This window comes from Trachurus trachurus, assembly GCF_905171665.1.
Source record: "Trachurus trachurus genome assembly, chromosome: 21".
In the NCBI taxonomy this organism is placed as follows: domain Eukaryota; kingdom Metazoa; phylum Chordata; class Actinopteri; order Carangiformes; family Carangidae; genus Trachurus; species Trachurus trachurus.
In genome coordinates, this window is record NC_139899.1 from 14,072,589 (window position 1) to 14,095,772 (window position 23,184).

General features: G+C 40.9%; 2 protein-coding genes across 3 annotated transcripts; one reads left to right on the plus strand and one right to left on the minus strand.

Moving 5' to 3' along the window:
• Positions 1 to 129: 129 nt before the first annotated feature.
• On the minus strand, positions 130 to 2,040 carry LOC311004911 (uncharacterized protein). The gene is made up of 2 exons (XM_083997122.1): positions 1,928 to 2,040; positions 130 to 1,542 (listed from the first exon to the last, which is right to left on the minus strand). The coding sequence occupies exon 2, from the start codon at positions 1,497 to 1,499 to the stop codon at positions 450 to 452; it is 1,050 nt and encodes a 349-aa protein (XP_083853248.1). The 5' UTR covers positions 1,500 to 1,542; positions 1,928 to 2,040; the 3' UTR covers positions 130 to 449.
• Positions 2,041 to 2,369: 329 nt separating this feature from the next.
• Positions 2,370 to 22,428, plus strand: LOC311004909 (sacsin-like). Of its 2 annotated transcripts, XM_083997118.1 has the most exons (8): positions 2,370 to 2,509; positions 5,356 to 5,401; positions 6,051 to 6,138; positions 7,329 to 7,440; positions 8,347 to 8,493; positions 8,624 to 10,055; positions 10,222 to 10,310; positions 10,405 to 22,428. In XM_083997118.1, the coding sequence occupies exons 2-8, from the start codon at positions 5,373 to 5,375 to the stop codon at positions 21,357 to 21,359; spliced, it is 12,852 nt and encodes a 4,283-aa protein (XP_083853244.1). In that variant the 5' UTR covers positions 2,370 to 2,509; positions 5,356 to 5,372; the 3' UTR covers positions 21,360 to 22,428. The 2 variants fall into 2 exon arrangements, with proteins under 2 accessions (XP_083853244.1, XP_083853245.1); XM_083997119.1 differs by lacking the exon at positions 2,370 to 2,509 and having other exon boundaries at positions 5,313 to 5,401.
• Positions 22,429 to 23,184: the final 756 nt, after the last annotated feature.

Below are 23,184 nucleotides of genomic sequence, written 5' to 3' on the forward strand. Positions count from 1 at the left end.
AAGTAGACCACACTATGTTTTAGTGTTCGTTTTTATTGTATGTGCATAAACTTCCACATCAGACATTTATTTTGCATTATCTGTAAAGTGCTATACATGCCAAAAGTGTGGATTAAAAAAAAAGAAATGTTAACCAGATTAGATTAGATTTAAAGATTAGAGTCAGTTTTGATGTCACTGAAATGTCAATCAGGCTTAAGTGCTTAAGTATACATTAAAATTAACTTAACAATGATAATGAATTGTCCACAGTAAAATTAAGAATTCTCAATAAAATAACTGTACAATTAGTAAACTCGCATTTGATTTAAAACGCAAAGCATTTTGGGACTGTTATGAGGACTTGACACTACTCTCCTGCATTTGTTACCCTGTGCAGTGGCAGAACTGTTAAAACACATTTCTTGATTAAAGTCATTTTTTTGTGTGTCAGTGGATGCACTCCTTTGTCATTGCTCTGTTTTACTCTTTGCTTTCGATCTGGAGCGCGTGTTGACCTCTGACGATACAGGCTGGGCAGCGATGGATTCAGGAGAAGGAGGCCTGGAGAGTGGAACAAATAAGGGAGGTTTAACAACTTTGACTTTGACCTGCTTGCTTTTGTCCTTTTTCTGCCTCAAGTGTTTATCACAATGGTTTACAAACGTGTTCAGTTTGACAAAAGTCTTGTTGCACACTTTGCAGTGATACGGTCGCAGTCCTTTCTTGAGGCGAATCTGCAGCCTGATGTATGATGATCGAACAAAGGTCCTGCAGCAGACGCCACACTTCAGATCATCTGGGCTGTCCTGTGTTTTCTGGGTCTGGTTTGGTGCAGGTGCAGGTGGAGGTGGAGGTGCAGACACTGGTTTGGCCTGACCAGAAGACTCTTTAGCCTTGTGAGACAGTAGGAGAGACAAAGAGCGAAAACCCTCACCACATTTCTCACACTTGTACGGCCGCTCCCATGTGTGGAGACGAACGTGCGCCAGGAGCCCGGCCTTCTGGGTGAACGACTTGTCACAGTGGGTGCACTTGAAGGGTTTCTCCCCTGTGTGGAGCCGGCGGTGGGTCTTCAGATGGGAGGCCCGGCCGAAAGTCTTGCCACACTCGGGGCATTTAAACGGCCTGTCCCCACTGTGGATCGCCTTGTGTGCCATCAGGTGGGCTGACTGATGAAAGTACTTGCCGCAGGTGCTGCATTTGAACTTCCTCTCTTTGCCGTGAGTGGTCAGGTGAAGGGCCAGGTGGGCGGAGGAGATGAAGGTTTTATTGCAAACGCTGCAGCTGTGAGGGTCCAATCTGATGCGCCGATGTGGCCGTCGACCATTAGGGAGGCTGCTGCCAGCCTGACAGGAGGGACACTTGGATGGTTGCTGTTTAGGAGGAGATGAGGCGCTGGTTGGATTGGGGTCAGGATCAGGAGGTGGTAGGTTGAAACCACACCCACAGTTTGAGCAGTTCCCAGTCTGTTGGCCTTTATCACTGGTTTTATCCAGCATAGTGCTGTCTACAACCATAGTGGAGGAGGGGGGGTCATTCTCTGGCACATCATAGAGACACCTGAAAGCGACACACAGTGTTTGTTGTAGTTAACGGTGATGAAAGTGAGGGAGGACATGGACAGCACACGGCACACCCACGTCTGCCTCCACGCCCATTAGCCCATCAGCTCTATCACTGTGATACAGTATAAAGCTAAATCACTGACTTCCTCGTTGCTGACACCGCAGCGCAGCGCACAGCAGCAATGTATGAAAACCAATCTGACCGCGCGTCGGCTGTTGAACTAACATTTACCATCCTCATCATCGGCATGCAAATGTGGAAATTTACATAAACACACGGGCAGTACTCAGCTGTATTATAGGCCCTGCGTCACCCTAAACGATGAGCCTGTTCTGTGACGCGAGTCACGGCAGACAAAATAAATCACACACATACATACCGTGTTCATTCTTATCGAGAAAATATGTCTGTGTATTGAGATTATTATGGCACGAGCGCAGGTAAACGTCACAATAACAGAGGCAGAAGGAGACGGGAGACGTTCACGTCCTGCGGCCGCTCGGCATCGCAACACAAAGAGGCTGCAGCATCATCTAGCGAGCGGCGGAGTAACTGTCAGACACGGCAGGGGAATATGTGGGGATGAATACAGGAAATACAGCAAATAAAGTGAATGTGGAACATAACTAAGGAAGTATAGGCTGTTGTCACGGTTCATATTTTCGAGGTTAAGACTGTCGTTGTGAAAAGCTCAAAGTCCTTCCTGTCGTTAAGAATAGTTTCGTTTCATCGGAGAGTTGAGAGGAAACCATCCGGACAGATATCATGTTTTGGTGCCAGTTTAAGTTTCGTTTCGCTGTTTGTCTGCAAAGGAAACGAAAGAAAATGTGAATGGGTGTGCTGTTGTTGGGGTTGGACACCAACTGCCTTTTATTGGCAGCGCGACTGATACAGCATCATTTCTTTCTTTGAACTTGACAAGAGCACAGCTGATGCGGCCCTCCGGACTGACATGACTGAGGTAGGCGTTGGTCCCTTTACAAAATCAATCTGCTGTGTATGTGATGTAATGGAGTGTATTGAGAAAAAAGTTAATTTCCTAATTGATTAAATGACTTTATTTATGACTTTTATGACTTTATTTTACAGGATAGCCCCTTGAGATGTGCCATCTCATTTGCGAGGGGGTCCATCAGTGGGACATTTGAATAAATTATTATAACCTCTTCCTCATTTCTGTATAATGTAGGCTATATCTAATTCATACATTTACACTGTCTATTAGCCTACTTTGTCTTAATTCAGCAGGGAGGGGTTATAAAGATTTTTTTTGTGTGTGTGCTCAATATAGCCTACTGTTATATTTACACAACAGATTTAAGCTTTAGGTAGATGAGAAAGCTACATCAAAATCAGATCATTCAGGAGTGAAAATCCATACTATGTGAACCTAGTCAATATCTGTCAAGAGGTTGACCTCTTGCAAAGTATTGTTACTGACTGTGACTGGGTCATTCCATGAAAACTGTTAAGTTTGGGTCCCCAACATTCAAAGAGGTATAGGAGGCATAATAAAACTGTCAGTAATACTTTCAGTGTCTGAAGCCATTAATTAAAGTTTACTTTCTAGCATGAGGTAAAATAAAAGTAAATAATAAATATACAATTTGCACATATAACTTTTTGTGTTAAACTACAGTCATTTTCTCATGTCCGCTCTGACCATTTTTCTCATTCATGTAGGCTAATGTAAAACTTAAAGCAGATATCAGCTTCACGGCCGTTTCGGCTAATGCTGCGTTCAAGGCAGGCTTTTGAAATCGTAAGTTACAGCTTCAAGTCACAACTACGACTTGGTAGCGTTCCAGGTAACCCGTAGCTCGTGTTTTTACCATCCTGTTGTCTGTGAAAGTTCCCTATAACGGCCACTCGTAACTTCCGACCCGTGAACTCGTACCAGATCGAACTGGTATGACTTCACAGGAAGGAAAAACACAAAGTACGAGTTTCTTTGAACGCACCATGAGTTAGCAGCCCCCGCCCTTGTCAGGCATCAATTGGTCCTCGTGCTACGTCACCACATTCACGCGCATCCCTTGGCTGCACACACAGCCCTTCATGCCGTTCTCTCTCCTCATTAGATAACACTTGTATCCCACAAGGAAAATTTTCTCCTCGGGTTACAGCAGAGCAGAGTGACGGAGAGACTCGTGTTTAGGCTGAAATACTTCATGTAAGTGATTGCTGACGGAAAATAGGACTATTTAGGACTTATATTAACAAAAACATTCCACTGATATCTGCTTTAAAAAACATCAAATAAATCTCAAACATTTATTGTTCTTATAGTTAGAAATACTTTCTTCTTAATAGGAAATATGTTAATTATATTAAAATGTCATATTTTTTTATTAAAATAGCATCATTTCTCCATGTCCATCAATTTCATATTCCACCCCGTCACACCAATGTAATTTTGCGCCAAAATGCAATACACTTCCTGTAAGGAAACAGGAAACAGGGAGTGACATCATTCAAGAGTTTGAAGGAGGGAAGTGCAAACAATGATGAGTTCTGATTTTTCTTTTAGAACATTTTGGGTAAATTTTTCTTTCAAAACCTTCTCCGTTAAGCATAGCATATCCACCCCGTCACACACAAAAAGTGGGGAAAACAATTTTTAAATCAAAATTTCAAATTACATTTGTATAAATCCTTAATTTTACGATGTAATTCCATGCTAACTGCAGTGTTAGCTTTTAGCACATCCAGGATTTCGGCCATATTGCTTTAGATTTTCCACCCCGTCACATTCCACCCCGTCACACACTAAAGTGACGGGGTGGAATCAGTGGCACTGTTCTTCATATTGAATTAGTATAAAATATTTAAATCTCTATCACTTTCACATTTCCCTCCCCCAGCATCAAATTAAACACTTTGTTCTGTGTTATCAGTATGTTCTTAAATTTTGTCCATTCCACCCCGTCACAATATTCCACTCCGTCACACATATATTCCACCCCGTCACAGTGTGATTTAACAAAAAAAAAAAGATTAAAAAAAAATAATTTAAACAAACTATTGGTGTTTTTGAACAAAAAGAATACTTCTGAAGTGAATAACTTTTTGTTTGTCTTATTTTAATCTAAAATTACTGTTCAATTTGTTAACCTTTGTCCTGTGACGGGGTGGAAAAAGAAACTCTGATTTCGGGATTTTAATGTGATAAAAGACCGTCAGAAAAGGGTGTCTGAGCTTGAAAAATATGTTTTTTTGCAAGTGTTACATGTTCTTCATGCAATGAAACAAAAAAAACAAAAAACGTTGAGATCAAAAAACTCAAATTTCCAAAGCCCAAATTTAACAGTTTTCATGGAATGACCCGACTCCTCTCCACCTGCTTGCATCCCAGGCTGGTGTATTGGGGAGGGGGGGAAAGCCTTTATTAACCAGCAGCTTGAAACTAAGCATCAGAGATTTGAGTCTTTCAGACTCGAGAGGCCTAAACACTGCTAATATTAGTTCCTGAAGACTCCAAGGACCCCTTTGCAAAAGCAGTGGCTTCACACAGGGGAGAAACAGTGACAGTTTCTTCTACAGTACTTTATGTGACTCATTAAAATTATCAATGAAACCTGAAAGACCCGTTTTAAGTTTCTGGAAAGCAGCGAACCTGGTGGCATGTTGAATATTCAGTTGGGTTAAGTTTCAGAGTGACGTGTTCATCATAACTCTAAATAATTATCTTATTTGTTATTCTTGTTTGTCTTGTTAGAAGTGCCGAGTCTTACAGTGTTGAGTTATTGCCAGTTATTGTGATGGATGTGGTGGTGCATTTGTCACAATGCTCTGACTCTGTTACAGTGCTCAAATCAAGAAGGATGAGTTCAAAGAAGAAGAAAAATGCTCGGTGAGTTTAACCCACATCCTTTTCACATCTGTGTACTGACTCTTCACAGGATGTCGGCATTTCTTGTTCCTCATTTTAGGGCATTGGGGTAACATGCTGAGTTTTGCAATGAAGTAGTGTGTCTGAGTAACAGCACTGATTTCTTCAGAAAAAGCATAACCTGTTGTCCCCAGGGGACAGCCTAGAGGGCAGCCTAGATGTACATTACATATTTTTTGAAAATCTCTGTGGAGCTTATGGAGATATTGTAGGCCTATGTCACAGTAACAAGTGCAGATTCCATATTAAATCTTTAGAATAATAAATGTATGAAATATTTGATGCTTTACAAACATGTCTTTGCATAGGCCTACATACTGATCACCACAAGAGCCTCAAATTATCAGACTTCAAAATCGGAACTGGCATCACTAAATCATTAATATGACATTTAAGGCTTAGAAAGTCACAGGAATACACTGGAATGCTATGTTACGAGTCCATTATACTCAACCAACCCATTCTTCTGTGGTCAACCAGGAAACACTTGGTATCTAGGATCAGATTTCAAGTAAAGAACTTCAAGAATTCAAATGTAAAATATGCACCGTTTATCTGACCCTGAGTGTTTGATTTCAATTTTAACTCTTTCACTCCTGCTTATCCTTAGAACGTCCTTCGGGCAAACAGCACCACCCTTCATTGACTACCTGAAAGATATTCTGCGTCGATATCCAGATGGTGGACAAATTCTGAAGGTTGGTACAGTGCTCATTTGTCAAATACTGATCATAATACAATCATATTTTCTAATTGATTACAAAGCCTCTAATAGCATGAGGCTTTTGATCTTGTGTCTACACCCTTGGTCTTTTGGTATGAGAAGCAGGTTGGCTCAATATTTATTTATTTATATTTTTTTGGCTTTTCATGCCTTTATTAGATAGGACAGTTCAGAGTGTGACAGGAAATGGGAGGCAGAGAGGGGGGGAATGACACGCAGGATAGGGCCGTCCGACGAGGGACTCAAACCGGGTCCGCCTACAGCGAGGACTATAGCCTCTACACACGGGGCGGGTGCTCTACCAACTGAGCTAAACACCGCCCAGGATGGCTCAATATTTTAATTCTGCTAAAAATTTAATTTTTAATACAGAAAACAGGTGAATGTATTTGTATGTATTTGAAAACATTGTGGGTAAATAGATACAGTTAAAGATGGGATGTGTGTCAGGATGTCTGTGGAATTTGATGTAGGAAACTTTCTGGTGAAATCAAACTGTTTTGGTCTTCTATGGGGCACAGACTTGTATTGATCTGTTGCGAAACCACAACTTTACACTTTACACAAATTCTTCTGGTTTCAGATTATGTTAAAATTAATCTCTTCAGAGCTTTCTGTACCCGTCTCTATACCGCCCCCTTGTCGGTTAAATTCAAAAAGGCAAGCATTTGCAAACTTCAGGTTGCCTATAATGATTGCCTACGAATTTTGATGGGAAAACCTAGGTGGTGCAGTGCGAGTGAGATATGTTTGTCAAGTGCGAGTAAATACATTTCATGCTCTGTTGCGGAAATTGATGTATAAATTCATCTGTCGACTGAATGACACACAAAATTCTGTCTTAATGCTGTTGTCCAATCCTGGTCTGTGAGATACCAGTCAGCCATGTGGAAACACTGGTATGACTGTCTCCTTTAAATGTGTATGTGTGTGTTTGTTTGTCTTAAATGGACCTGGAGTGTAATAATAAAAGTCTGATCTATCTATCTAAAAGTGGCAGAATGGAGGACAAATAGTACTGTATGCAGGGGCTTTAACTGTGCTGATTAATGTGGCCTGGATATTTGAAGCTTGTCACAGAGATGGTAGTCCAGAGGAATGTGGACATATTTGACTGTTAACTTTGGTCTGCTAAGCTCTGTTTATGTTTTTGTTTGTCAACAGGAGCTGATTCAAAATGCAGATGATGCTGGAGCCACAGAGGTGGTTTTCATCCATGATGAGAGGAGCTATGGGACCGATAACCTTTGGACTGATGAACTGGGAAAATACCAAGGTGTGTAGGGTAGCTGGGAAAGAGCAGTGTTATGAGTGGTTATCAACATCAGTCATAATGTATTATTCCATAGAAATACTGTATGAATATATAAAGACAGTAACAACAACAACAACAGTAGCACATAGGAAGTAGCCTGATTACACAGGTTGCCAATCTTCCAGCAAAATGCTCTACTATTCCCTATGGTGCTCAAGGGACTTGTGCATGTTTCCATATCAATTTCCACCCATAATCCAATGAAGTTGGCAAGACCTTTTTTCTCATTTGTGATCTTGACGGCCTATTTACTGGTGAACAGACAAAAACTTGGTTAACATGATCACTTGATAAAGTGGCAGTACCATGCTAAAGTTTCCATAATAGGCTAAACCATATGTTCCTGGACAGGGGCGACGCTAGGGATTTTGGGCCCCATGAAAAGAATCTTTACAGGGCCCCCCACACAGCGGCAAAATTTTTTGATGCTATTTTATATACAATTATGCATTTTAATGGTATTTTTGACTATCATTACCATATTTGTGAAAGAGGAACAACATGACAGTTGACATGTACAGTAGGGGAAGAACTGAGCACTCTGAATACAATGGAATTCATTTTTCATTTCCCATAACAGATTCACCTTTGTATTGTTTTGAGACTGTAGTAAAATGTATTTCCTTTTCGGCGCCCCAGTTCCTGGATGTGTTTATAGGAGACAATAGGAGCAATATAGTGTTGTAATATGTTGTAGTTCACCCATTTCATATGTTTTTACAACCTCAGCCTCTAAAGTGTTTCTTCCTGATTCAGTTTATGCTGTGACAAAATAAACAGTTATAGAGACCAGAGAGCATCACACATGTATGAATCTAATCTCATCATAAATATGTTTCGTTGGAACTTTTTTTTTTTCCTGTAAAGGTCCTTCCCTCTATGCCTACAACAATGCTGCATTCACTGAAGAAGACTGGGATGGAATTCAGAATGCAGGGAGGAGTGTCAAGCGCAATGACCCAAACAGAGTCGGGAGGTTTGGAATCGGCTTCAACTCTGTATATCACACAACAGGTGAAAATATGTACAATTGCCACACATTCACCTTATTGTCACCTTATAGTCTGTTGTCTATGTTATGTATTAATCTTTAGACAACATATGTAGTTAATTAATAAGATATATATTTTTACTTTATTCACAGATGTGCCAACCATATTCAGTTCAGGTTACCTTGGCATATTGGACCCCCAAGAAAACATATTTGGAGAGAGGAATCCCGGTTTTCTGTGGTCTTTGGCTGATACAGAACACCAAGAAGCTCTGATGACCATGCACGATCAGTTCCAACCCTTTCGAGACATAGTTTCGCTTGTAAGCGGACAAGAATGGTCAAAAGTTGTCATGGGTTATCAGAAATTTATCGGGACAATTTTCAGATTCCCTTTGCGCAATGAAGCATCAGAGATTTCAGATAATCTCTATGACTCAGTCAAGGTGGTGGAGCTGTTTGATAGCTTCATCACAGATGCAGAGTTGAGCCTCCTGTTCCTCAAAAACGTGACCTCTGTGTCATTAAAACATATTGGCATAGATGGCGTTGTTAACCGCAGGCTTCAGGTGAAATCATCAGTCCCCACAGATGTCATTTTGGGACCAGAGGACGAGACAATCACTACAGGTTCGACCAAGTTCAAAGTGATTTCCCTCAACTCAAACACACCGAAAGAAACAAAGTGGCTTGTGACAACATGCACCATGAAAGCGGGCAACATAGAAAATCTTGATTCACTGGCAGAGAAGTTGAGCTTTTTCCCTCGAGTTGACTTGGCATTCCCTTGTGGTGAGAGAAGAGACTGCAGTGAGAGTAGACTAAGCTGCTTTCTCCCCCTCCCAAACAATGAATCAAACAAGACTGGACTCCCAGTTTATGTCAACGCATGCTTTGGTCTGACAGACAACAGACGACACATCAAGTGGCAAGAGGAAGACCAGAAACATGATGAACATGCTATGTGGAATGAACTGCTGATGAAGGAGGTGCTCCCACAGGCATATATCATGGTCATTCAAGATGCCATCAAACTTGTACAACGGTCTATGCTCCCTGTCGCCTCCGTATACAATCTGTGGCCTGATCTTGCCCGGCTACAGCACAGTCACAAGTGGCATGCCATTGCTCTGGATGTTCTTAGTCAGTTATTCAGGCAGAACGTGGCTGTCCTCTCTCTTGCCAAAGACGAAAGGAAGTTCATCACTCCATCAGAAGCTCTGTTCCCATGTAATGGTCCAACGAGCCATGACATACTGGCTGCCATTAAAAGGACTTTGGTTTCCTGTGGAGAAAATCTTGTGACGCTACCAGAGAGTGTCACAAGAGCTATTAATGAAGCCTACCCACACTTGAGTACCCTAAAACATGTGACTCCAACTTTCCTAAGGGACACTCTTCGTAGGATCGGTGTGCACAACATCTCTAAACATGACAGGCTCTGTCTTTTAGAGTACATTTTGAGTGATGGAAAATACGGAGAACTCAAGGGTCTTCAGCTGCTTCCACTCAGCGATGGCTCTTTCAGATCTTTCACAGACAGGGAGGAGGACATTGCTTTGATCGACAGCAATGAATTTCCAAGGTAGGAACCACACCTATTATCAAATGTGTGATGATACATTCATAGTACCTTTCATTTTCTTTAGATAGGAGGTGTCACAGATCCCCTGCTATGTTCTGCTCTAAAATTATAAGCAAATGATGTTGATTGTGTTGCATGAAGAATAAAAAAAGTATCCTCTGTGCAGGACATTGCTGCCGTGCTGCAAACACCTCTTCATCCCAGATGATCTTAGCAAAGCCTGCATTGACCACCTGAGAGAACTGTCCAGAAAAAGTATGAATGGCATTTTAATGGCACAGTTTGTTTTTGTCATATGCTTGTTTTCACTATATCTACTAGATACATATTTTTTTATTCTGTGTTTCAGAGGTATTTAAGGTCATCAACATTGATCCAGACAAGGTGGTTGAATATACAAGGAAGTATTTGCCACAGGACTGGAAGCAGACAACAGCGAGGCCTGTCACCTGGGACATCACCAGCAGTCAACATCCACCTTTAGACTGGCTCCAAGAATTCTGGAAATTTCTCAACACTCACTCCACAGAGTTAAGTCGTTTCACAGGTATACCATTAATACCAGTCAGTCCATTGTCTGTCAGTCAGTCTGTAGCACTAGCACAACTACATCAGAAGACAACCCTCATTTTCCAGACAAGTAATCAGAATAGCTTGCCAGATGAAATAGCTCAGTTGGTGACCAAAGCTGGTGGCACAGTGGTGAGGGGAAATGAGTGGCTCCAACATGTTGACCTACATCGGTATGTGCTGTGCACGTCTCCAAGCAGCGTCATGAAAATCTTGGTGAATTTAGATTCACAGCATCTCATTGAAGAACTCAAGATGGCCTCTCACAAAGTGCGAGAAGAATTGAAAGATTATCTTTCTCGTCTGGATTCTCTCTCAAAGTGTGAGAGAGATTTACTCTCAAAATTACCTCTGTTTCAAACCATGAAAGGATCAAGTGTTGCAGCTCAATCAAAAAAGGCTGTCAACTTAATCTCTGGCCTAACAGTTCCAACAGAGCTCCCTATGCCTGATTCAGTTGTGCAGTGTGCCACCGAGGTTGATCACAACCTGTTGAAGCTCCTCAAAGTTAATGTCTTGCACGCGGCTGAAGCGTCAAATCTCCTCATTGACTGCATTGAGGGGAATTCTTGTGGCAGAGAAGGCACTGAGAAAATCATGACTTGGATTTTACAGCATGGTAATATCCTTTTCTCTCAGAATCAGACTTTGAAAAATAGATGCAAACGCTTGAGTTTCATTGAAGTGAATGGAGAGCTGAAGGGAGTCTCATGTTTTTTTGATCCAAGAATTCAAGATTTTAAAGTCATTTTTGAGTCTGACTTCTTCCCGCCACATCCATACACTCATCCATCACAGATGCTTGAAAGCCTGACAGAACTTGGACTGCTAAATAAAGAAGTAGATGTGACACCTCAACATTTTTTGCATGCCGCTGCACAGATTGACAAACTGCATGTTGACTCTCACACAGAGGCTCTCAAAAGAGCTCAGGTGCTCTTGAAAATGTTGGATGCTAATAATCTACTTTCTAAGTTTTCCTATGAGCAACTTGAACACCTCAAAATGCTGAAGTGGATCCCATGTGATAAACCTGGAAATGACAAAAAACTATACAATGACATTTCTCAAGAGAGTGGCTTCTTCTGCCCAAATGAAACAAGAGATTCTGTGTTCAAAGACATTGTTGGGCATGTAATGCCTCTGGTGGGAAAGCTAAGTAGCAGAGACAGCAGCAGACTTGGCCTCAAATGCAGACCTCCACCAGAAAAAGTGGTTGAGAATTTATCAGTCTTGATGTCGAAAGTGCAGAAAATGGCTGATCCTGACACAGATGTGGAGTTCAAAACGGAGCTGTATGGCATTTATAAACACATGCAAGACCACGTCTCAGAATTTACAAAACTGATAAATAGGGACACATGCTGGTTTTGGTGCCACAACAAATTTGTTTCACCACAGGATCTAGTTCTTGACTATCCACATGATCTAGACTTGAGCTCTTATATTGGGAAGGTGCCAAATGAGTTTCGGTCATACAAGAAGCTGCTTATGAATTTTGGAGTGAGAACAGTGCTCTCAGATGAGGAAATAATTGACATACTTCATTCTATCAAAAGAACTAATGAAGGCAGGCAGCAGCCTCTTGCAAGTTCCCCTGAGGTACAAGTATCAATAGAAATCCTCAATTGGCTCTGGAGGAAAAAAAAGAGAGTTCAGGATGACATCCCAGTGCCAGTCGTCATAGAAGGTGAGCAATATACGCTGAAACCACGGTCCACAGCAGTCTTCTGTGACTTAAGCAAAAATGGGTTGACAGAGCTTAAGTGCAGCCAGGAGGAAATCCATGTCCTACATGAGGAAATCCCAAAAGCAGCAGCAGAATGGTTGAACATTCAATTTCTGAGTACCTACATCCTCGGTCCAGAGATAGTGGGAATAGAACAGTGTGGACAATCTGAGCCAATAACAACTAGGATTAAAAACATTCTGAAAGAATATGATGAGGAAAGTGACATCTTCAAGGAACTCATTCAAAACGCAGAAGATGCTGGGGCAAAGACCTGCAAATTCTTGATGGATTTCAGAGTCCACAAGGATGCCCCTGAAAGTCTTATTGACCCTGAGATGGCCCTTTGTCAAGGACCTTGTCTTTGGGCTTTTAATGATAAACAGTTCACAGCTGCTGACTGGCAAAATATTGTCAGAGTTGGATCTGCCTCAAAAGAAAACAAAGTTGAAAAAATTGGAAAGTTTGGTCTTGGATTCAATACTGTGTATCATGTGACAGATGTTCCCTCCATCCTCAGTGGCAACAGTCTTCTCATACTTGATCCAAATGTAACTCACCTCAAAAACCACATCAAGCACAAAACAAATCCTGGACTCAAGCTTGATCTTTCTCAGCAGCGACTTTTCCATTGGTTTCCTGGACAGTTTGGACCTTATGAGCGTATTTTTGATTTCACCAGACAAAGTGCTCCTGAACCATATCTGGGGACACTGATCAAACTACCTTTCCGAACTGAAAAAGAGGCTGCCATGTCAGAAGTAAGCACAAAGGTGTATTACAAACACAATATTGACATTTTTCAGCAGAACCTTACAAATAGGTCACAAACTCACCTGCTTTTTCTGAAGAATGTCAATGCATTATCTCTTCAAAGTATCCCAAGCAGTGCTTCCACTCCACCAAGAGATGATGAAAAAGAAACTGTCTTCACTGTCTCCAAAACCACTCAGAGTACAATAATGATCCCAGATCAAACTAGTGTATCAAAGCAGCACCAGGCTGAGAAATCACTGATGAAACTTAATGTAAGATGCAAAGAGGTAATTGACTGCTCCACAGTCAGTATTGTCCAGATCACCAGTCAGTTATCAGGTGTAACTGAAGTCCAGTCGTGGGTCCTGTACAACTGCTTTGGAACACATAAATCACTGGAGATGGCCCTTCAAGAAAACAAGCAAGCCCAGTTCTCTTTGCCTATTGGGGGGGTTGCTGTACCTCTGCAAAATGATCCAGAAACTGGTAAACTGGCCCCATCACAAACTGATCTTGTAGGACAGGCATTTTGCTTCCTTCCTCTGTCAATTCACACAGGTCTACCAGTCAATGTAAATGGAACATTTGCTGTGACAAGCAACCGCAAAGGCCTGTGGGAAAGTGGAGTGAAACATGACTGGAACAAGGCTCTTCTTAAGGATCCTGTAATGACAGCATATGTTACCACACTCTTGGCACTGAAGAAAATGTCTGAAAACAAACAAATGGAAACCTACTGTTATCACACCTTTTGGCCTGACCGAGAGAAAGTGAGTGAAACGTTCAAGCCTTTGGTGGATGCATTCTACTCCACTGTGGCCCAGCATCCCATTGGCCCAGAGCTGTTCAGTGATGGAGAACATTGGTGCTCAATAAACAGTGCTATATTTCTGCATGATAGCATTGAAAAGGATAAAGACATGAGTGTCCTTGCAATGGAGATGTGCAAGAAATACATCAAACCACCCAACTATGTTGTTACTCTTCCACAGTGGCTGAGAAATGGCTTCAAACATGCAGGCCTAGAAAAGGTTCTACAGAACAGAACATGGAGCTGGAAGAAGTTTTACCAGGAGGTGGTGTTTAACAACATTGGCACCATGGACCCTGAGAGTAGAGATACTCTTGTGTTACATGCAATTGACCTTCATACCAAAGAAATTGACAACCTGCTGGTCCACTACCCATGTATCCCCACAACAAGTGGACAACTCCAGTGTATCAACAAACTTGTGAATCCATCAGGAAAAGTAGCTTGTCTTTTTGAACTAGAAGAGGGACGCTTGCTTGGTGGGACCAAAAAAGACTTTTGCTCCCCCAAAAGGATTACGCGTCTGTTGGAACTTGGAATGGCAAGTGATCATCTCTCATTGGAAGACATTACAGAGAAATCAGCCACAATCACCAAAACATGGAAGACTGACAGAGAGAAAGCATATGGGCAGTTGAAATGCCTCCTTGAACTTATGAAAGATCCCATGCATGATGAAGACTCTCCCCACTGGCAAACACTGAGGATGACTGAATTTCTGCCAGCAAATTCTCCTGGTGATACAAAAATGGATGGAAATGTAACATTTAGAAGGCCCACCGATGTTTTCAGTGACACATGCTCCCTTCTTGTTAACATGACACAACCTGTGCTGGATAGGAATCTGAAAATACACCACAATGATCCAGTACTAAAAATGTTGGGAGTTCAGGACAGTCCAAGCCACGAGACAGTGCTTCAGCAGCTGCAAGAAGCATCTAAGAAAACTCAATCAATTGATGGACTCGTAGTGCACAAAATAGCACATGAATGCTATAGGTTTCTAGATCAGTGGCTCACTGATTTGGGGGATTCCACTTTCATGTCCCACAGGGCCAAATCATTCCCTTTCATCCTTGCTGGCAGTAGATTTATAAATGTGGACTGTGTGGCTGAAAATGGGCAATTTGAAGCAAAACCCTACCTTCATGTACTTCCAAAGGCCTTTGCAAATTTCAGAAAGCTCTGGGAAAGTGTAGGTATTCCGAAAAATTTTACAGTCAGTCAGTTTCTAACTGTACTCAAGGATTTGGACCGTCATCATGGAAACAAGCCCCTGCCAAAACAAGATCTGTCAATGTGCCTCATGATTTTAAACAAAGGGATATTTGAGGCCGAAGAGAAAACGACAGACTGTTTGATACCTAATGAACATGGAGTTTTACAACCTGCACATAAGCTGTTTTACAATGACAGCCCATGGATACCAGTGACTTCAGATGTCACATTATGCCACGAGAATATCGCACGTCCTATGGCTCTCCACTTTGGAATCAAAACAACAAGGCATCATACTCTGCAGAAGCACGTTGCTGAGAACATTTTACCATTTTCCTTTCAGTTTGAACAGCGAGAACAACTAACAGTTCGGATTAAAAACATAATTTCGGCCTATCCAGCAAAGAAAGATATCCTTAAAGAGTTGATCCAAAATGCTGATGATGCAGAGGCAACAGAAATTCACTTTGTTTGGGACAAACGCCAGCATGGCACAGTGAAAACATTTGGGGAGAGATGGAATCCTCTTCAGGGTCCAGCACTGTGTGTGTTCAACAACAAGGTGTTTTCTGACGCTGACCTGAATGGCATTCAACAATTGGGAGAAGGTGGGAAGCACAACACACCAGGGAAGACAGGAAAATATGGAGTTGGATTCAACTCTGTTTACCATTTAACTGACTGCCCCTCTATTCTCACTGGAGATAAAGCACTGTGCATTTCTGATCCCAATCAAGAATACCTTGAATGTCATTCAGACGAACCACCACTGGGCATTGGCCTCAAATTAGAGGACAGTTTGAAGAAAATGTACATGGATGTCTATGAAACCTTTCTTCCAGAAAAATTTCCTCTAAAAGATGGCACCATGTTCAGATTACCTCTGAGGATTGGTAGCATGGCAAATGGCTCTAAAATATCTCAACAAGGAGTAACTGATCAAGACATGCAAGAACTGTGTTCTGCCCTCTCTAAAGATCCTGAAGGACTAGCTCTGTTTCTGAAAAACATCCACAAAATTAAAGTCCATGAAATCAACAAACATTCAGGAGAACTCAAAACTATCTTTGAGGTTGAAAAAAGTCTACCAGAGACAAGCAGAGAAAGAAAAGATGCCTTTGTAAAACTTCATCAACAAACGTTACAATCTGACAAACCAGTAACACCACAACAGGCCATCTACGAAACAGTGATTTCAACTTCAGATAAAATACAAAGTAAATGGATCATTGCAGAACAGTTTGGTTCATTCAACAGTAACATAAGAGAAAAGACAACATTAGACAAACTTCCCCAAGCAGCGATAGCAGCTCGTGTGGACTCAAAAAACCATACACCGTTTCGTGGAGAAGCTTTTTGTTCACTTCCTTTGCCAGGAGAAACAGGACTACCAGTGCATATCAATGCAAACTTTGAAGTAGATTCTTCCAGGAGAAGCCTTTGGAAAGAAGATGGACAAAGTCTGAAAACTATGTGGAATGAAATATTAAAACAAAGCGTCATTGCTCCATTGTACGCAGATCTCCTTGATCACATCAGTCGTAGCATTGCAGAGAAGAAAGTCTCTCTGTCAGGTATTGAGACATGCTTCAGGGACTGCTACTTGTGTTTTTGGCCAGATGTGTCCAAAGATGTTGATCAGGGTTGGCATGAAATGATACATGAAGTGTACAGATCAATCAAGGACAGAGGCCTTAAAGTGATTCCAGTAATGAAGCATTCAACATGTAAAACAGCTGGCCGTGAGTTTAAAGTGTGCTCTTTTGACTGGTGTGACATCAGAGAAACAGAATTAACAGAGGCACCTCACCTGTCACATTCAGTATCTTATCATATTAATCCCATTTTGGAAGATCTTGGGATGAAATTGGTTCCATTTTCTAGTGAAATGCAAAAAGTTTGGAAAAGCTTCACATCAGCCGGCATTAAAGTAAAAGATGTGAGTCCTTCAACTGTGCGGACTTTTCTGAGAGAAAACACCCTAAATGACCCAACCCAAACAGATGAGGAGTTACCACTGCCCATAAAGGCCACTCTGATCAGAGATGAAGAAAGGTGTTCAAAACTCTTGAGTTTCTGCTTAAAAGATTTCCTCATGAAAAAAGTCACCAAAGACAATTCCACGGCATTGGATGGGCTTCCACTTCTTCTCACAAGAGATAAAGTTCTGAGAGTGTTCAACTCTGAATCTCCAAAGTGGATTTCAGTGTATGAGAGACTGTTCTTTGGCTATGATGACGAATTTGCAAATTTTACGACCAATAAAGAACACATGGGCATTCTACAATCTTTTAACCTTGTCAAGCACCTGACACTTCCCTGTGCAGTAAAATATCTGAAGCCATTAATACAGACCCATCTGGAGACCTGTATAGTTGATCCAGACAGTCATCTTCATGTCCCAAACAAAACAATGATGAAGTGGCTGGAATCACTTTGGAGATTCGTATCAAGTCAAATCAAACCTGCAACATCTAAGGATGATAAACAAGGTCTGACATTCAGTGATGTGAAGCAGCTCTTCAATGACTGCTGCATTTTACCCGTTGTGTGTCCAAGGTTAGAGAACAAGCGGTTCCTGCAGAAAATGGAAGACATGAAAAGTGTCATTCAGTTTGAAAATGACATAACAGATATCCTCTTCAAGCTTGGTTTTATGAGGCTCGACACTGTATTCTTATCTGAAACATATGTTCAACAAATAAATCAATTTTTATTTGCTGAACTATTGAATGTGAATGATAAAACCCCTGTGTTGGACCAGGTTTATACCATAAACCACTCAGAGTTTTCTCAGCTTTCCAATGATGAGAAGAATGAGCTTCAGACTTTCCTGCAGTCTGGAGTATCAAAGGCCAAAGACAAGCAAGACTACCAGAGAAAGCTGAAGTCCTTGCCATTATTTGAAACAATACATGGCCAAAGAGTGAGAATTGATGGGCCTAAAGAGGTTTTCATCCTCAGCAGCACATATTCAAGTGCATTTCCAGATTTGTTCACCCTGCTCAACTGCAACTGCACTTTTCTGAAAAACACTTCCAGGAACTCAGAGCTGTCTCAGACGCTGAACATCACAACACTGACTGACTTGGAGTTTTTCATGAAGTTCATCCTGCCTGTTGTGCACAATCTCACAGAAAGGCAAATGCTTAACTGCTTCAAGCTCCTACTGGCACTGCAACATCAGGTCAATTATTCTAAGTATAAGGACCAAATCATCTCCTCAATGAAGACAGTGAAATTCATTCGCAGTTCTCAAGGCAGATTGGAGGCGGCATCATACTACTATGATGAGAGTGTTGAACTCTACAAGAAAATGTTGTCCAAAGAGAAATTTGTCCCTGAAAGCTTTTGGGCTGAGTGCAAACATTTCTTCATGGATCTCAATCATGGATCTCTATTCATGACAAAAACTCCGAAAGAGCTGCTCAAGGAACTTGGAATGAAACATGTTGTGTCAAAAGATGAAATAATACATTTTGCATACCAGTTAGAATCAGAGACAAAGGGAAGCTATGATCTTAAAGAGATGAAAGAAAAATCAAGTTTACTTTTCATTGAAGCCTTGACTGAAGCAGAGAATGACCAGACGTTGCTTAAGAGCATAGCCAACATCGAGTTCATTCTTCCTGTGCCAATTCGGAAAGAACTGTGCAACTACCACCAACCGTTTGCCACTGAGAGAACTACTGTGAAAATCAGAGGCTCTTTGTTGGAAATGAATCATGAGCACCAAGATTTGATTTGGTCTTCAATGCCAATTATAGAACTACCAGTGTATCTGTCACCAGAGCTCCAGCAAATGATGAAAGTTGTAGGTGCTTATGAACAACCACCTACAGAGTATGTAACCAGCAACATGAGGAACATCTGTCAGTCGCCCTGTAATAATGCAAAATTGATTGAAACCCGAGCTAAAGTGTTTCGATCTTCCTATGACTTCCTGCAAAAGAATGCATTTGACAACAAGCCACTGGCTGGTCTTCCTATTGTGTTGGTTGAGAAGGACAAAGAACTTGTGAGGTCTGATGATGCATCTCTTAAACTTTACTATGACCATGAGTTCAGACCATATTTGTACCAAATTCCTGAGGATGATGTCATTTACACTCCGTTCTTCAAGAAAATTGGGGTAACAGAGAAGCCTACTGCTAGGCAGTACTGTAATGTGCTGTCAGCAGTTTATGTTGATTCATGTGATAAACAACAACTTAACCCAAACCAAATGAAAACTGTGAAACGGGCCGTTTATCAGTTGTTTCGGTTAATCAAAGCTTCAAGAAACCAGTCCCTTCTGGATGATGTAAAAACTTTGCACCTTCCTGCAGTGGATGGTAAATTGCACCCATCATGTCAACTGTACTTCAATGACACAGTGTTTGAGACCAAAAGACTAGAAGGAGCACTGCAGAATAAGTTCCTGTTGCTTGAGAAACTCTGTGAATGTCATTTGGGAAGTGACATCTATGAACATCATCAACTGGTCAAATTGCTGCCTCTAACTCTGCAGCCTAAAATGCTATCTCAGGTCACAGAAGAGAGAGTAGTGGAGTCACGCATTCAGTTGTGTGAGCTTGGGACTGACTGCAAATTTAGTGGGTGGTTTGATAACCATCTGTCCTCACTAGCATTCAGACATGGGCTAATTTGTCTTATCAGAGGGCAGTCTGAGGGGGAAATAACACAAGAAGATGCTTCTGACATGTGTCAGAAGATTTTTGGTAGAATTCACATTGTCTGCTGCAAAAACCTGGAAACAAACCTTTGGCTGGAGAAGCAGCCACTACATCAAACTGCCAGTGAAACTGATGTTTTTGTCAAACAAGATCAACAAGGCTGCATGTTTTACTTAAAACACAATGATGACATGACTTATAGTGTTCTACTTGAAGTCAATATGACATTGACAAAGGAGATCAATGCTCTTTTAGGTAACATAATTGGATCAAATTACCTCCCGCTCCTTGGACAACTTATCGCTTGTGAAAACCTGCAACACGTTCAGAGAGCTCTGGCTAAGCATGGGATCCGTGACAGTGCAAAGATTGAAAACCATCTCAAACCACCAAAACCTGGGACAGATATACCAGAAGAATGGCATGATTCCTTAGATATGAATGTCCTCAATAACTTTGAGGAGGGTGAATATGTTGGCTACAGCACTAACAACAAGTATGTTTATGCAATAATTGTTGAAGAACTGCCAGGGAACATTAGACTTTATTCACAGAGATACAAAATAGATATTGGAAAAGAAGAGCCTATTGAAGTCAGTTGCCTTGACCTATATCAGTTAAAGCGTGAAAAGAAGCCAAAACCTCAAGGGACGACTTTCTCATCTGCTGAAGCTTCTTCCATGGACTTGGTGCCACTGGAAGGAGCTGTGCCACATTCTTCTCAATCAACAACCACAAGCCCATCATCCACGAGATCCTCACCAGTCTCAATTGATGAAGCTAAAAAGGAAATTGACAGATGTTTGCAAGAGATCTGGACTCTACCTCCAGAGGAGAGGAAAAAGGCCATCAGACGGCTGTACCTCAGATGGCATCCTGACAAGAACCTTGACTGCCAGGATCTCGCTAATGAGGCAGTCAAATATTTGCAGAATCGTGTTGATGAGCTCAGCAAAGGAAAAAGCAAAAGCAAAACTGGAGGCTCATCATCTCCAAGGGGATACTCAGACTTCAGAGACTTCTACCCGCAGTGGAATCAGGAGGCCAGGCATCACAGAGATAGTCGAGAGAGATTCTCCAGGAGGTCTAATAACTTCAACTACAACTTTTGGAGCCATAATGAAAATGTTCCAAGGCCAAACAAAGAGGAGGCCCAGCGCTGGTGCAAGCAGGCTCGCTGTGATCTTGAAGCCGCCTACAAAGACATTGGTGGGGGAAGCACAGAATGGTGTCTGTTTAAAGTCCATCAAGCAGTGGAAAAGTCCCTCACGGCTGCAGAGTATAAAAGACACGGTCAACCTTCTGGTAACAGCTCAATTTCAGCCCTTGCTGCAAATGTTTCCTGCTATAACCCTGAACTGAGAGGTCTGCCTCAAATTGTGCAAAATCTGAAGAAGCTGGGCGTGGACGCCAAAAAGACTCAGTATCCCAGCTCCCACCCATATCCCCACATCCCAAACACTCAGTTCAAACCAGAGAATGAAATGCAAGCACTGAACCAAGCAGATGAGCTTCTCACTAGAGTAGAGGCATATGTCAATTAGAGATTCAAGACAGACAAACCTGTCATGCTGGAAAAGTCAATTTAAGGCTTTTTTTATGGTTTAAAAACATGGTTAGCCATATGGTGATACTGAAACATTACTAAAAACAACCGTATAATTTAAGCAGAATGTAGTTTTATATGAAACCCATCACTGAGGATCAATGAAAAGGATTTGTTTTAGTTTGATTTTATTTTTTTATTTATAATTTTTAGTTTTGATTTATAACTACTGTCTGAGAATCAATATGTTTAGTGTATGACTTTGTTATGAAAATTGTTATATCATTATTATTATTATATCATTATTATTATTATTATTATTATTAGGCTATATAGCCTAGATTTTTGAGCCTACTCACTGAGTTCCAGTATTGCGTGTATGGAAGAGCAAATCGTTTTTTTTCTTCCTTTCTTTTTTCATTATAAACATTTATAACAACTGATGGAGGAACCATGTAATCATTGAACAACGTAATATTTTATTTGCAAATATAACAACTTTTTTTCTGTCTTTCTCAATATGTTAACATTTATAACTACTGTGAGAGAAAGAAAAAAGGGAAAAAAATATATTGTCTCCTCTCTGTTGGCCTATTTTAAGTCTTGTTTGTATTGTACTGTTAGTTAATCACCCATGTTGCACCCCTGTATTTGATTGTATGTCTTCACATTAAAAAAAAACATTTATAACTATTCAGGATATAAATTGTGAATAAACTAGAGATTCAGTTTATTATTCTTTTTTTGAATGTCAAATGTTTATAACTGTTCAATTCATGCATATTTCTTCATTTTGCAATTTTGTTAACATTTAAAGTTTAAACGTTTAAAACTAGTCACTGAGGACCAATACTGTAACTGCATAACTATTATAAAAGTGCATTTAGTTTTTTCAATACTGGACACATCTATACTTACTGAAGCAAAATGCATATAATTACTGTATGTTTATGAAAATGAAAATGTTAAAGACTTCAGAGTAAATCTGTCATTATTATTGTCTTTATTTAAGTTGTATTAAGATTTACCTTTTGAAATAAAAAAAAACATATAATGAAGTTTAATAAATGAAGAAACAGCTCTTGCGTCATGTTTTTAAAAACAATAACTAGTGTGTTGAACCATTACCTCCTCTGTTTTTTTTTATCCTATTTATACACTGGGTGGCCAACCGCCTGTTTGAGTGATATTTCTTCAATATTCACATTAAAGTGAATTTGTAAGCATATGTGAAAGGAATCTTCAGTCATAAGACATTTGTAAAAGTTGCTTGAGTGTTGGATTATATTAATTTAGTCCCACAAATTGTGTGTGTGTGTGTGTGTGTGTGTGTGTGTGTGTGTGTGTGTGTGTGTGTGTGTGTGTGTGTGTGTGTGTGTGTGTGTGTGTGTGTGTGTGTGTGTGTGTGTGTGTGTGTCTCAGCGCTGCACATAGACACAGCGTCGGAGCGGGTGAAATGTAACAATAACTTGCAGATCATTGACGTGAACTCCGCTCGTAGTTACTGTGAGTCAGGGCAATGAAACAGTGAGGTTGTTGATGAATATAGCTTTTTACTCTACTTTGAGATTGACTGTGAGTGAGCAGAGCAGGTTTGAGCGTCGCTGTCTGGCAACCTGGAGTCTGGTGGGTAGGTGAGGGGGAACAACGCGCTGCTGTGTTTTGAATTTGACTGCAGCAACAATTTTGGCCACATTCTTACATATCGCTCCTTTAATGTTTATCTGGGTCCACGACGATGCTATTAACGTGGCTGATCTAGAAATGTCTTTAAATTATTGAAAGTAGCCTATCGCACTTGCTTGCTCATTCACCAACAATGA

Bases quoted from the DNA above. Each gene is read 5' to 3' on its own strand.
- LOC311004911 (XM_083997122.1), bottom strand. From the start codon at position 1,499: ATGGTTGTAGACAGCACTATGCTGGATAAAACCAGTGATAAAGGCCAA.
- LOC311004909 (XM_083997118.1), top strand. From the start codon at position 5,373: ATGAGTTCAAAGAAGAAGAAAAATGCTCG. The intron at 6,139-7,328 runs GTTGGTACAGTG...GTTTGTCAACAG, and splicing joins ATGGTGGACAAATTCTGAAG to GAGCTGATTCAAAATGCAGA. The intron at 7,441-8,346 runs GTGTGTAGGGTA...TTTCCTGTAAAG, and splicing joins TGAACTGGGAAAATACCAAG to GTCCTTCCCTCTATGCCTAC.